The 15,752-nt window shown below is 37.4% G+C and overlaps 1 protein-coding gene across 4 annotated transcripts in view; it reads right to left on the bottom strand.

Moving 5' to 3' along the window:
• The window catches only part of LOC107722564 (small conductance calcium-activated potassium channel protein 2-like), a 35,104-nt gene extending 21,954 nt beyond the window's left edge, over positions 1-13,150 (bottom strand). For all 4 annotated transcript variants that reach the window (XM_016530965.1, XM_016530967.1, XM_016530966.1 and 1 more), the window contains exons 1-2: positions 12,115-13,150; positions 2,285-2,734 (exon numbers count right to left, since the gene is read on the bottom strand). In XM_016530965.1, the coding sequence (XP_016386451.1) occupies positions 2,285-2,734; positions 12,115-13,050 (1,386 nt within the window). In that variant the 5' untranslated portion in view covers positions 13,051-13,150. The remainder of the gene's footprint in view (positions 1-2,284; positions 2,735-12,114) is intronic.
• Positions 13,151-15,752: the final 2,602 nt, after the last annotated feature.

The following is a 15,752-nucleotide window of genomic DNA, read 5'->3' as shown; positions in this document are numbered from 1 at the left end:
GCCGCCCTGCTCTGCCTGCACCGCCATGGCTGCCTGTTCTGCCTGCTCCGCCATGGCTGCCTGTTCTGCCTGCTCCGCCATGGCTGCCTGTTCTGCCTGCTCCGCCATGGCTGCCTGTTCTGCCTGCTCCGCCATGGCTGCCTGTTCTGCCTGCTCCGCCATGGCTGCCTGTTCTGCCTGCTCCGCCATGGCCCCCCGCTCTGCCTGCTCCGCCATGGCTCCTTGCTCTGCCTGTTCCGCTTCATGGGCCTGGCCCTCCATCCCTCCCCCAGTTCCGCCTCCACTCCACCACCCTCCTGGACTTGTTGGGTTTTGTTTGTGTTTGTTTGGGCGTCTGGAGCCGCCCTTAGAGGGGGGGGATATGTAATGTGGGGTTTTGTGTTTGTGTTTTGTTTCATGTTCATGTTTTCCATGTCTTTTATTTTGTAATTGTTTCCTGATGTTAGTGTCATGCTTCCCTTGCCTCATGTCTCTCTGCCTTGTGTATGTGTCATGTTCTGATTGGTTGTTTTAGTCATGTGTCTTGTTTCCCATTGGTTTGTTCTTGTCATGTGACCCTCTTGTTTCCTATAAGTAGCCATGTTGCCATTGTCTGTCGTCGTGTATTGATGTTGTAACTCTGCTGTTGGTGAGTCCTGTCCATGCCAAGTCAAGTCTGTTCTAGTCAAGTCTGTTCATGTCAAGTCAAGTCACGGATTATTGTTTGGATGTTTGGATCACACTGTAAATAAACTGCACTTGGGTTCTCACTTCACTACGCTTGCCTTCAGTGGACTGGAATCGTTACACCCCCCTGCAGTTCCTTCACAAACCCCAGTTTGGGAAACCTTGATGTAATATAATGTTTAATGCACTTCATGTTGTTAATGACAACAAATGGAATATATTTTCTTACTCTTTGTATTTTTATGCTAATATGGTATGAGATTATCCTATTTAAATCAATCTGACAAACAAGTCATTTCAATAGTAATCTAAAAGTAGTCTGATTACCTAAAATGTGTAATATAATGGATTACGTTACTAACTACAATTTTTGTCATGTAATTTGGAATCAGTTCACGGATTACAATCTGTACGTAATCAACCCAGCTCTGATTACATGCAACTACCACTAAACCTAATATTTAATATATATTTAATTCTATATTTAAGTAGGGGATTATGCATGGATAGCTGTGCATTAAATTATTTTAATGCACGACGTGGAGGCCAAGAACCACTCGATGCGAAGTGGAGTTCATTAATTTCGTTTAATACACAGCTAGCCATGCATTATCCTGCTTATACCATGGTCATTTGCCAGGATTTAAAAGTTAAAGCTGTTAATGATGTTTCGCAGTGCAATATTTGACCGCAATGGTAAAAATGACGGTTATTTTTGTCAGCTACGGCTCGTTAGCTCTACCATTCTGCCCGCTTCAAATCAGACACAGAGATTAAATAGTGCGGTAAGATCACATTTATTTGAATGAATTATAGCATTTATTTGAATTCATTATTTATCGATCGATCAAGCAAGAGAGAGAGAGAGAGAGAGAGAGTTGTGTGAGCCTACCTGCATCTGCGCGTCTTTCTAAACAAGCTGTACTTCAAAAACAGCGATTTTTTTTCACCTCGTTGCTGAGGAATATAATGTAGCAATCTAGTATCTAGGCCATTTTATTAATAAAAGTTGCGGGGCAGCATTGACAACATGTTTGTGTGTGTGCGCAGTGCAATCTGCGAATGCGATCTCCGAACTCTCTCGCTCTCTCTCTGTGTGTGTCTGTGTGTGTTTGTGTGTATCAATTAAAGCAGCGCTTTAATATAGAACGGTGATTAAACTGACTTGGAACTACCTGTGCATTAAACGGTTTTACTGCATACCTGCCAACCAATCAGAATCCAGTATTCAGACAGACCATGGTATAATTAATATTATTCAATACTTAATTTTATAGTTACACTATAACAAGGACACTTTAAAATAAAAGACATTATTTTACACTGTCCTTGTTACAGTGCAACTGTACATTTAAATACTGAGCAATATTAATTAACAACATGTAGTGTTAAGAATAGGGCTTGGTTTAAGGTTATTGCATGTAATTATGCATAATTTACTATAGTAAGCCGATGCAGTGTCTGTAACAAGGACACTGTAAAATAAAGTGTTACCAAATAAAGTATAACCAAGATTTTAATCTGACAATTTCACTGTTTTCAAACTTTTGGATCTCACTGCTTATCTTGAGCCTTTTTATGACATTTATATGAAAAACACAAAAAAGGAAGCACCTACCTTAGTGTAAACCCCCCAGGACAGTTCAGTCTCTGTTACCATGACAACGATCCCAAACATACCGAATATGAGGGCATAGTCACTAAGCCGCTTGCGCTTCTCAAAAAGTGCCCTCCTGTGGCCCAACTTGTAGCCAATATCTTTATTTTTTTTCTGTGGTGCGTTGCCACTCTCTCGGACCAGGCTCTCATTGGACGCCTTGCTGGGGTCCTCGCCACCACCCTTAGAGATGACCACTTCCAGGCCGGAGCTGTGAAGAGTCTGGAGCGGCTGGGTCTCAGAGTCATGCTCTGCTAGGTTGCGTCGTGACGCCGCCAGGCTGCCCAGTGGTCTTACCACTCCTCCATTGTACTTGCAGCTGTTCATGGCTATCTGAGGGAGTGAGTGACTGCTCTCGGTGAGGGAGGGCTTGGATCCAGCATGGCTCAGCTTTGTTCGCTCAGCATGTGCCTGTCAGCAAAAATCACATGCAGACAAACGGGTGTCAGCAGCATATACACTGAAACCCAGCATTAATCTACTCTGTTGGCCCTGCTCCATGACCAGAGTGACCCAAGGCGCATTTCATCAGAAAACCTACTGTAGCATCTTCACGCCACAGTTTAGCAATGACCAAATCCTAATTGTACAGTAAACAATCAATTGATGAATAAAGCCTACATTTATACATATAGTATTATATTAATCATCTACTTTTGTAATGAGCAAACTGTGAGGTCTGCTAAACAGTCATGGGGAAAAAAAACAAATAGAAAAGTTAGGATACTAATAAAAAGAATAGTATTTCGGTAACACTTTATTTTAAGGTGTCCTTGTTACATGTTACATGTACTTGCTATTATAGTAACACTTAATTGTGCATAATTACATGCAAGTAACCCTAAGCCAAACCCTAATCCTAACCCTAACCATATAGTAAATACATGTAGTTAATTCATATTACTCAGTACATAAATGTATAATTACACTGTAACATGGACACCTTAAAATATAAAATAAAAGTGTAACCAGTATTCCTTTTTAGTTCATTACTTTGAAAGAATGCTATGGCAAAAATTACCCACACAAAACAGATGTGCAGCAATCGTGATGGTTTGCGGCCTAAATATCCCAATATGGGGAGGTATAATGACATTTGGATGTTTCACTGTTTGCCTGGAGTGAGGAGTGGGCTTTCTGAAAACCCCGAGTGGAACTAAAATGTTTGGAATACTTTCAATTAGGTCTGATGAGATCATGATTTTGCGCTGATGATTAGTTGTCATACAAATAGTTGTGATTAATGATTTAATTGTCTGTTTTGTTAATGTCACTTACAGTGTAAGACTAATACATTATGGCCCGGTTTCACAAACGGGGCTTAGCTTAAGCCAGGACTAGACCTTAGTTAAATTAAGTTATTTAAGCCACTTTTACAAAAATGCCTTAGAAAAAAACATTACAGGTGTGCATCTTGACACAGAACATTGACACTGACATATTTTAAGATATGTCAGAGCAAGATATTTTCAGTTGAGACAGCTCAAACACGCATTTTAGTCTGGGACTAGCTTAAGCCCTGTCTGTGAAACCGGGGGTATATTTTTATATTTTAGGCTATCTGGAATCATATAATTAAAAAGGATCTCATGAATTACTTTAGTGCTGTGAATATATATATATATATATATATATATATATTCTCTTTTGGTTCAACTTTAATCTTCTTGGTCCTCTTAATATTCAAACTGTAGTCAAGCAAAACTGTGTGTAATATAATATAAATAAAATATTTTACAGCAATGTTTTTCTTCTTCTGTCTCCACAGAAATAAAATCAACAACTCCTCACACCCAGTGACAACGTCATTAAAAACTGTAAGGACAACATTTTTTTAGCTTTGTGTGAATTATTACATTGCTTTACATGCTTAAATTTCCCTGAAAAATGATCACAATCTAAAATAATTGTGCAGAAAATTAATTAATAATTGCAAAAGGCCTACTTCTTTTTTATATAGAAGCAATATCAAGGCTGCACTGATATTCAAATTCTGACTAATACTTTTAAATATTTTAATATCATGACAGATAAATGATATATGGCTGATAGGCCTATTCAAATTATGTACTATTTCTCATAAATAAATAAAAATGATCACAAAAAAATAAAAATCAATAATCTGAAATGCTATACATGATTTTAGGCATTAAAACATCATAATTTACAGCAAGAAAAGTAATATTTTGGAGTTGAGATTCGCTAAAGATCACATTACATTTTTAAAGATTAACATCAGTGTTAGATGATGGCAAATGTAATATAAATGTAAAAGTGAGTTTAACAACTTGGTCTTACATACAACTGCCATTTCATAGCACTTCTTTCCTAAATGTTCTGAACTTAATACAACACCACATTCCAAACAGCCCATCAGCTAATGTAAGTTTGAGTGTGTCAAATTTTTAAAGTCAGTACTATTAATAGTAGGCTCTGAACACAGAAGAGGCCACTTTGAAATTGATGGTATTAAAATCACTGCAACCGCTGCAGCGTTGGTGACAGGAGAATATGCCAACAGAATCATCTACCTTTGTATGAAAGCTATAATGCAAAAACACATCACTAGTAGGCACGTCTTCAAAAAGGATACATTTTGTACCGGAGGATGAAGAGAGGGTACTTGCAGTGCATTATACAAATTCACACCATTCTCTGTGCTTAGATGCGTTACGCAACCTTTCAGTGTTTCCTTCTAAAGCAACTAGGACTGACCTGGTAAGATCTCATTCATAAAGTATTTATTGTTTAAAAAAAAAAATCAAGTGTACAGAATACAAATCTTGATACAATTTGTAACATTTTGATTTCAGGTTTAATCACTTCTTTATGTACTTTTCAAGACGTCTCCACATCTTGATATTTGCATATTTAAGGGGGCGTTTACACAACACCATTTCCAACTAAAAACTGAAAACGTTTTATGTGTTTTGGCCGTTCCTTTACACAACAATGGCATTTTGGGGGTATAAAAAGGCAAATCTTTAAAAACGGGTTTCAAAGTGCAAGTTTTTGAAAATAATACCGTTATCATCTCCGTGTAAACTACAAGAAAGCAAATTTGTAAAAACAGTGACAGCATGCAGATTACGTGTTTAGTCTACAGGCAGGTGTGTAGTGTTTCTCTATAAAGTGACATCGCCACCTACTGGCCTGGCATGCATAATATAGCATTATTCTTTAGTCGTTTTCACAGATCCATGTGAACGGGGATAATTTTGACAACATTGTCATCTGCATGAGAAATTTTCCAAAAACGCAAAGGAAATTTTTTTTTGTCATTTCAAATGCTCTCATTTAAACGCATCCTTAAAGGGGTCATATGATGTTGCTAAAAATAACATTATTTGGTGTATTTGGTGTAATGAAATGTGTTTATGCGGTTTAAAGTTCAAAAAACATTATTTTCCACATACTGTACATTATTGTTTCTCCTCTATGCCCCGCCTTTCTGAAACACGTCGATTTTTACAAAGCTCATCGGTCTGAAAAGCGAGGTGTGCTCTGATTGGCCAGCTATCCAGTGCATTGTGATTGGCCGAATACCTCAAACGTGTGACGGAAATGTTACGCCCCTTACCTTACTGTTGATGCCGTGTTGTTGTCAGGCCGGATTATAATGACTGTCTTATACTGTCTTTTTACGCGTTGCGGTGCATCACGCCGCGTAAACATAAAACCATGTCTGCATTTGTGATCGGAGAAATGACAAACAAGCGCTACTCTACACTGCTCAAACCTCGCGTTTGATCATCAGTGGCAAATCCTTTAAATGAAAAGGTACTTACAGTCTGTGAGTCAGAACAGCCAGCATTGTAGTCTACTCTACCAGGATCAGGAAACAGTCCTCCATAAAATGTGCTGCACACAAATGAATATTTGAGTTGAACTGTTCTGGAACAGTGTTGTAAATACAACTTAACTATTGATTTCTAGTCATGTCCTCTTTTGGAAGGCCAAACAGAGTAGTTTCACTTTCACAACGAAACACACTTGGGGCTAGAGTGAGCGGCTTGAGAACGGCGCGGCCGGCGGATTCGACGAAGGAAGTCTTTGCAACTTTACAGATCTTCTTTATGCACCAAGAGCTTGTAACACTCCAAAGAGAAAGGAAAAATTTTAATCGCATCATATGACCCCTTTAATCTAAAAAAAAAAAAAAAAACTAGTTTCTGATCACTGCTGAGGTGAAATGTTTTCTCGCTGCTGAGGTGAAATGTTACCCCGTGTAACACATAACCTGTTATCACAATGGCATTTTGAATATTAGATATCAGAATGAAAAGTAATAATTCCATTTTCACCAGGCTCATTCATATGTTTTTTATGCAATCGCCAGCGGGGTCAGCTGAGATAAAACTACACATTTCCTGACATGATTCTGTGATGCTGGACATTATTATGTCACACAAAGAAACAAAACACGGAGAATGTGGCCACTGGCCAAAGACACTGAACGCCTTTGTGATTATTTTCTGTACGATGGGCTGTTGTGGCTGAATGCCCTTCATGAAACCTTTAGAGCAAACTGATCCCATTTAAATGGACCTTTTAGTCTGGGAGGAAATGAGGTGGCTTGGAAGAGAAAGAAAGAAAGAAAGAAATAAAGAACGAAAGAAAGAAAGAAAGAAAGAAAGAAAGACTTTAATAGAAGATGGGACCTTTAAAGGGTTAAAGATAGCCCTTTCCTCTTCTTCCTTCTTATAAATGTCTTCCTGAAGCCATCTTTTCTGGCTTTTTGAACAACAGCATTAAACCCTGAGGTGGTATGACCCTTAATAAACAGGAGAACCTCTGTGAGAAATGCTGTGGCTCTCTAATATATCAAAGACACATGCTGCTATAATGAGAATATTCATTAAAATTTTCTTCTGATATCTCACTCTCTCTCTCTTTTTTACATACACTAAAGATGTCACAAATAATGCAGAGAACTGCACAGCTATTTTCTTTTGACAAAGAGAAGCCATGGCAGTAATACAGGTTTAGACATTGGTGCCTAATCGTATCAAACACTGCTTCTAGACTTCAGTTTGATATCAGTAACATTGTGTTAATACAGAGATAGGGCTGATGTGACACAAAATTGCTGATTGTTTTCTTTCAGGTCTTTAATTTTTCATCATATAATCTATTAATTAATTATATTAGAGAGGTTTATCAGATGTTTCGCATGACATTACTTCAACACCAGAGCAAGGATCACTGAGCAAGCAAAGAAAGGCCAGCCAAAAGGAAACTCTAAACACTGCGAAGGAAGAATGAAAAGGTATTTACAAGTAAAGCACAGAAGTATATGTTAAGCCTTTCAGAGCACAATGTCTGCACTTGTGGAACTGTGGATCACACAGGCCACAATAGCAAACTACTATTAAGTTTCAGTTTGTGTCACAGGATATTGTAACTGATCGGTTTTAAATGCATGCAATTTAACAAGCACACAAAACGTGCTATTAAATGTCTGATTAAAAAAAGAACTATACATGAAGTCTTCCCTCTTTTTTCTGTTGGGAAAACTGCCAGTGTGTCTGCAGAGTACAGCTGGACACATCTTGAGTGGAGCAATCATGATCTAAGAATCAAAGCTTCATTTAATGATACAATTAAATGAAATGGAGCATAAATAAACGGACGTGTGGGACAGATATTGAAGGTTATTTGTTGCAGTTCCTCAGATGAAAAATAATGGATAGTTTATGTATTCCAAAAGTCCTGTTGTTTGCGTTACCGGAGCAACATGTCTTCCATTAACAAAGCTTGTACACAATAGAGCAAAGTATTCAGAAATACTAAAGGTCTCTGACTCCACCCTGCCCGCTATATTCTGCCCAACTGATAAGACTCTCTGTCTAAATGAATTTTCTTTGACTGTATACTCTCATTAGTATCCTTCCTTTAAACTATCTAGCATCAGATATCAAGAGTTTTTTTTTTCTTTGAAAAGGTCAGTTTATTTTTCTTCCTTTGTTAGCTTTCTTCCTGCCGTACCGGTGCTGCACTTGGGTTAAATCCAACCTTAAAACTCTGGAAACAGCTCAAAAAACAGTGTGTTTGGAGTGATTGGTGAACCATACTAAAACATATTAGTGAAAGGTGCAGTGTGTAACTTGTTGAGGAAACTCATTTTGACTTTTCTTTTCATGTACTTTTCTGTATTATTTTTATATTTTACAAATCCATTTGGTGACACTGGTGCACAAATTACACTCTTTAAGGTCAATTATTAACCACGATGTAGAAAGCAGAGAATCTAAACAAGGAAAGGTGATTTGCATTAGAGATATCTGTGATAAAGTGTGTTTTACTGAAGGGGCATTGTTTCCTGATAAAGAACAATGATAAAGACTACTGCAGGAAATGGATTTGTGCTGATTTTGATCTTATCCACATTTTAATCACCACATTATTTGTCTATATATTCTATACGTATAAAGCCTTACTCTATGGGACTTGGCTACTACCACCCAAGGAGATAAGCCACTGTGATCGACCTAATAAAGGTATTTCAGGACCTGAGAGAGAGCAAGAGAATGGAGACCTGAATGGAGCCTCGGTGAGTGGCATCAGATAACAGGGTCAGAAAAATAAATGGAGCCCTGGGAGCTGTTCGAGTCTTTTGAATGATCTGCAGATGAAGGCACTGACGCAACAAATAATGAGGGCATCGTTTGGGCACACTATAAAAGTGGCACAGAGTCATGCAACACAGTTATCTGCAGTACACTGTAAAAAAAAATGTTTAAGTTAAAGATTACTGGAGTGCTTTTTCCTCTTTCTTTCTACTTCAAAATTTCATGTTAATTTTAATGTGTTACTTACTGTTTCTTTAATTAACTTTGAAATTTACTACCAATTTCTGAGTGAAAATTGTTTCTACACCACATTTGTTTCAGCGTAGTTTCACTTTGCTTTAATTGTGTCCATGTAAGAAGAGATTCAAGTGCGTTTTAATTTTTTTATACAAATGCAAAAATGAAGTAACTGAGTATGATATCATAACTTAGTTACGAGCGAAACTGGATCTCATTTTAGACTATGTTCTGTCCTGTGACAGACGGGTGCTCAGAGGAAAGGAAGAGTGAAAATTGATATCAAATCCATCAAAATTCAGTCACAAACCTTTGAGCCTTTTTCTACAATTTCAGTACTGGATTACTTACTGCATCTCTATGCCTTTGTATGGCTGTAAAGATTAGTTGAAATGAATTTTTAAGAATTTAATTTAAGACTTATATTAAATTGTTGAATTTTTAAGCGGCAATGATGATGACCAACCTTTCCACACTCTAAAAAATATTGTTTGGACGCAACAAAAAAAATTTATGCAACAGTTTGCAAACCAATCTTTTAGCATTTTCAATCAAATGCCTTCTGATTGAAACTGTATGTAAGACAATGTCTAGTGAGTCTGTTCTTAACCTAAGCAAATGCTCTACTCTTCAGCACAATGGTAATCTCATAAAAACCACCAACATAACAGAAACACTTTTAAATACTAATATAACCGAACACTGAACATTAATAAATCTTCTCCTGTTCTGATCTTGAATAGAAATGCATAAAATATGAGTTTATTTCTACATTACTGCTCATTATTCAGTCATATGCAAAGCATGCTGGGAACCTGAAACGTGAACTTGAAAAAATGAAGTTATGGAGCTAATTACATTGAGTTAGTACAAAATAAATAATGTTTTAAACAAACTAACACAGATATTTAAGTTGAAGTTACACACAGTATTACGTTGATGTAATTATCAACATTAAGATATCAGGACAACTCATTAAAAAATGTTTAAAACTTAAAATGTTTAATTAAATCAATAAATTGGAATTTTTAACTTGCACCAATGCATTAAATTAAGTAGTGGCAACAGATCCACTGAATTCTTTTTTAGAGTGCATAGTTGCTTTTTTTCACTTGAATTGTCATGTTTAACTATTATAATACACATTTGGGCACTGCAATAAGACCCTTCATAAGAAGACAAATATCAAGTTTTCGTATGCCCTACGTTGTCAGATTAAATGTCTATGTGTTTGTGTTTGTGTTTGTGTGTCTGTGTGTGCGTGTTTCTTTATACATATTTACAGACCTAAATTCTGGTTTAATTGACATTTATTAGTGGTTTAATTGACATTTAATTTTGGTTTAAATGACATTTAAATAAATAGCAAAATTGTACCATAACGTATAAATATATGTCAAAAATATTATTAACATTACCATTATATTATTTTTTTAAGGCAGGGTCTATCTATCTATCTATCTATCTATCTGTCTATCTATCTATATCTATCTATCTGTCTATCTGTCTATCCGTCTATTCGTCTATCCGTCTGTCTGTCTGTTTGTTTATAGTTTTATTAGTTACATTTTTGTTTGCTGGATACTTTCAGAATGTTAAATTTACTTGAGGGGTTAAATATGATTTGTACATGTATTTGACAGGTTTTGTGTCCTTTCAAGTACACTCTAAAAAATATTGTTTGGACGCAACAAAAAAAATTTACGCAACAGTTTGCATACATTTTTTTGAGTTAAGGCAACTTCTTCTGAAATTAAGTTCAACTAATAAACTATATTGTGCTATATATACTTAGAAAATTGTGTTAAAACTAACAATTATTAAGTTGAATACTCATAAAAATTAAGTTGTTCTAAGTTGTTTTTTCACATTGTTTTAAATTTGATTCAATCATGGACACTGGTTACAAAAACTACTAAAATACTATTTTTTGATGAAATAACACTTAATGCTGTCAAGAAACCAACCTTTTAGCATTTTCAACCAAATGCCTTCTGATTGAAACAGTATGCTAGACAATGTCTAGTGAGTCTGTTCTCAACCTAAGCAAACGCTCTACTCTTCAGCACAATGGTAATCTCATAAAAACCACCAACATAACAGAAACACATTTAAATACTAAAAGAACCGAACACTGAACATTAATAAATCTTCTCCTGTTCTGATCTTGAATAGAAATGCATAAAATATGAGTTTATTTCTACATTACTGCTCATTATTCAGTCATATGCAAAGCATGCTGGGAACCTGAAACGTGAACTTGAAAAAATGAAGTTATGGAGCTAATTACATTGAGTTAGTACAACTTAAATAATGTTTTAAACAAACTAACACAGATATTTAAGTTGAAGTTACACACAGTATTACGTTGATGTAATTATCAACATTAAGATATCAGGACAACTCATTAAAAAATGTTTAAAACTTAAAATGTTTAATTAAATCAATAAATTGGAATTTTTAACTTGCACCAATGCATTAAATTAAGTAGTGGCAACAGATCCACTGAATTCTTTTTTAGAGTGCATAGTTGCTTTCACTCACTTGAATTGTCATGTTTAACTATTATAATACACATTTGGGCACTGCAATAAGACCCTTCATAAGAAGACAAATATCAAGTTTTCGTATGCCCTACGTTGTCAGATTAAATGTCTATGTGTTTGTGTTTGTGTTTGTGTGTCTGTGTGTGCGTGTGCGTGTGCGTGTGAGAGGGAAAGGGAGAGAGATGTGAAAAGCAGTGGGTTTTTATGTCCGCGTGAGTGTATGCATGAGATGCAGTGTGCTTGATGTCATCGTGCTGATAGGCTGCTTTCGAATACATGTTTTAGCAAATCAAATTAGCTTAACATGACGATTAGCTATTCATTTCACACAGAACAACAACATACGACAGGCGTGACCGCATATAACGCAGCCGCGTATATTCTATATGAGTGGCATATTGAAAGATGTGCTAGTGGCCATACATAAATAACCCACCTTGTGTTTGCCTGCGCGATTTTTCCTGTCCTCCTTGTCGTGGGGCTCTGGCCACAGTTGACTGCTGGAGCCGTACGGGGGGCTGCTGTTTTCACTGCTCGACACTGACGAGTTCCTCTCTAGCGCTCGCTCGCATCGATACGGCTGGCAAAGTGCGGTTTTCCCCTCCTGGTATCTGCTGCTGCCGCCGCTGCTGCTGTCTCTGTCACTCCGCTGATGCTGATGCTGATGCTGCGACAGCGGCGCCTGCTTGTTTCTGCACACTTGCCCCGATCCGCCGATGCAGTAGTTGATGGGCAAGCTGCTGCCCAACAGTAACTGAGCCTGAGGCTCAATTAATTGCCTCTCCTCCTCGGCTTCCTCGCGTGCATTTATCTGTCCTTGACCAGAGTTTGGCAAGAGTGGCTCAAAGGAGGGGTCCCTTTGTTGATTATAACAGGGTTGCTGCAGCAACTGGTTTTGGTCTCGACGCCCCCCCTCCCCGACGCGACGCTGTACGATGTCTTGTTTGTAATTAGCACTCTTTTGGCGCGTATCCCGCGTATTAGAAATGCGCGAAGGCAGAGGCGGCGGCTGCAGATCTGATGGGGAGGGCTGCGGGGAAACGGAAGATGTGTGCTGAGGAGAATGGCTGCTCTGCGAGAGCCCCTCCAAATGGCACTGAGAGGCAGATGAGGCCCCTGGAAATGGATGCGGCTGACGGTCACCGTGGCCGGTCAAAGGCAGGCACTCGCCGGTCCCGGCGCCGCTGTCCGGACAGGACTGTGCATGTCGGCTGTGATGTGAGGAGGTGGGTCGCTCCTTTATCGATGGCGGTGGGGGCGGCAGACTAAAGAGCGGGGCGACTGGACGAGATCCTTCCTTTTGACTGTCACGAGCGTCCGCGTCGTTGCTTTGCAGCTGCTGGTGGACAGCTCCCGCGTGCCGATGCCGCATCCCCTCAATATCCGCGTCTTGTTGTGGTCGCTCCTTTGCCTTGTAAAGCACCGACACCCATTCATTGCGATGTGCCCCAAAAGAACCGAGCTGCCTCGTCTCATTGGTGGGCTCGAGCGAGCGAGACCTGCCTCGTGACGTCATCGCCGAGATGAACACCGCCCTCGTGTGAAAACCGCTTTATGTTTACAGTTGATAAGATTAAACCTGAGATGCGAATTGGGTATTAGCAAGGTCATGCACGCGGCGAAAGATGGATGTCTTGGCGGGATTGACTTTTTCATGCCTGTGGCACTGAATGACGATATTAAAAAAGAACAAGCATCAAACACTTCAGGGGACAGGTGCACCTCTTTGATAAATTGCTTTATGTTATTATTATGGCGTAATGTACGCCCAAACCTGCGCGTACATACAATGGTAACCGAGTGTTGAGTGGAAGCTTAGGCTATAGTTAAGCAATAGGCCTATCACAGGAGCATATTCAGTCTGATATGGCATTTAGAGCTAAGTGTTCAAATTATCACGTTTTATGGACAAGGATTAAAACAATGAGTGAATCATTCAGACATCGTCTGTGAATCAGTTTGACCAAGTGTAGAAAAATTTGCTCACAAAGATCATTAGCAAGAGGGTATTAGCCAACAAAAATATCAATTTAATTGAATAATAGTATAGACTATTCATTACAGAAATGTATAGGCTATGTAGGCTATTTTTCATTACTTGTAAGATTTTATTAATTTACCTGATGTTTCACTATCCCTACATTCACTGATATTTCCAGGTTTTCCATGACTGCGGGAACTTATAGCCTAATTCTAAAATGTACTTTTTAGACAAAAATTCTACTCCAAAAGACAACACTGCTTAAAAAACTGCTGCTCACTACTCTGCACTGCTCACGTCTAGAATGCCATGAAAACAGAAAAGAAGATTGATACAGTGCTGTTATTCCAAATCAATAATCCGGAACTGACTGTTGTATAGTGTGGAATAAATCACACTTGAAAAATACAAGGACGACTAATGAAGAATGGATCTTCCATTTAAACACAAGGTGCTCCGTCCTTGACTGAAACACGCTTATCAGAAACACTTTAGTGGTTCATTCTAGAATAAATGTATTATGCTGTCCTCAAGTAGTTCGTTTTTCATAAAACAAAAGATAATGCATATTCCAATACCAAAAATGCATTAAAGAGTTGGACACTGCAAAATTATGAAGTTTTTATCTGCTTCACTGCTGTCATATACCACAGAAACATTTTCAGTCAGAATCATTTATGTGCATGTGATTGTTAAATATCTCTCAATAAGTGCAGACAAACAGTTCTCAAAATAAAGAAAAAAATTATAATTTTGTATTTTTGAATAAATTCTCCACCTACGCACACTCCAGCTTGTACAATAAGAGGTATCGGTATAATTTTCAATCTGCAATCACAGAATGCCAATTCATCATTTAATTTCTGTGATAAAAGTCTACATTTTACATGTTAGAGATGAAAGACTTCAAGCATTTGTGAACGCACAGATATAAATAACTTTCTTCATTAATATCAATGATAGTTTACTGAGGACATCCTATTATCCTGGATGATAATGAGAATGGAGATTAGTGTTGGAAAGAATGAGGATAAAGCTGCTCTCTTTGGTTCTGAAATAACCACAACCACGAGAGCTGTGGATCAGGTATTGCTTACATTGTGAGGACTAAATAGCCACAAGGATAGTGAAACTTCAATCCTGGGACTAACTGTCACCACATGAAAAAAAAACAGCTTAATAAAACAACATAAGAAATAACTTTAAATTAAATTCTATAAATACAGAAAGATTTGTGTGGCATTTAGGGTATTGGAACAGAATTTGCAGTAAAAAAAGAAAACAGATGTCATAGAAAGCCCCAACAGTACAAAAAAAGTGGTTTAACATGGCTGTTGTTTTAGACAGACATGCCTTTTAAAATTCAGGCCAAATTACTTATTTTATCAACCTAATTATTATATGATATATTATATATTATTATATGATTGTATGATAACAGAGCATTTCAGAAACTCATTTCTGGCATGCAGTTATTTGACCAGCTAATTAAAATGAAAATTATTTTCAAATTATTTGCTCCTATGTGGGTGAGCAAAAGTCCTAAAGTCTGCCCATTTATTAATGGAATAATGCGACTAAATAGAAATATCAATACTGATGATATCAACAAACTATAAAATAAGAAATTGCAACTGAAATTTTTAACTGTTGTAATATTTCGATACATAATATACCCTAATATTTATAATATTTGAAGATTTTGAGTAAAAACTAAATGTTCAAATCCCATTATTTCATATTGGTCGAGGTTTAGTCACAGTGTATGTTAGATGGCATATGCACAGTAAATGTCAAGGCATTTTGCAATCCTGTCTATAATTTTTGATAGATTCACACTCCGTTATTGTATAAACATGCAGTGTTATACACACTGTTATCAAAATTATCAGTAAAAAACAGCTGTGAAGTTTTGTATTGTATTTTTCTCAAATATGGATAGAGAAGAATTTATCAGCGAAGGTCGATTTACTGTAGTGCATCCCAAAATGAAGTACGACAGCCTGCTTGCATGAAAACGTAAACTGAATCTCTCTCTCTCTCACACACACACACACAGACACACACACATATGTAATGCTTCAAATGCCTCT

This window comes from Sinocyclocheilus rhinocerous, unplaced genomic scaffold (genome assembly GCF_001515625.1).
Source record: "Sinocyclocheilus rhinocerous isolate Xijiao unplaced genomic scaffold, SAMN03320098_v1.1 scaffold541, whole genome shotgun sequence".
In the NCBI taxonomy this organism is placed as follows: Eukaryota; Metazoa; Chordata; class Actinopteri; order Cypriniformes; family Cyprinidae; genus Sinocyclocheilus; species Sinocyclocheilus rhinocerous.
This window is presented reverse-complemented; position numbering and strand designations above follow the sequence as displayed.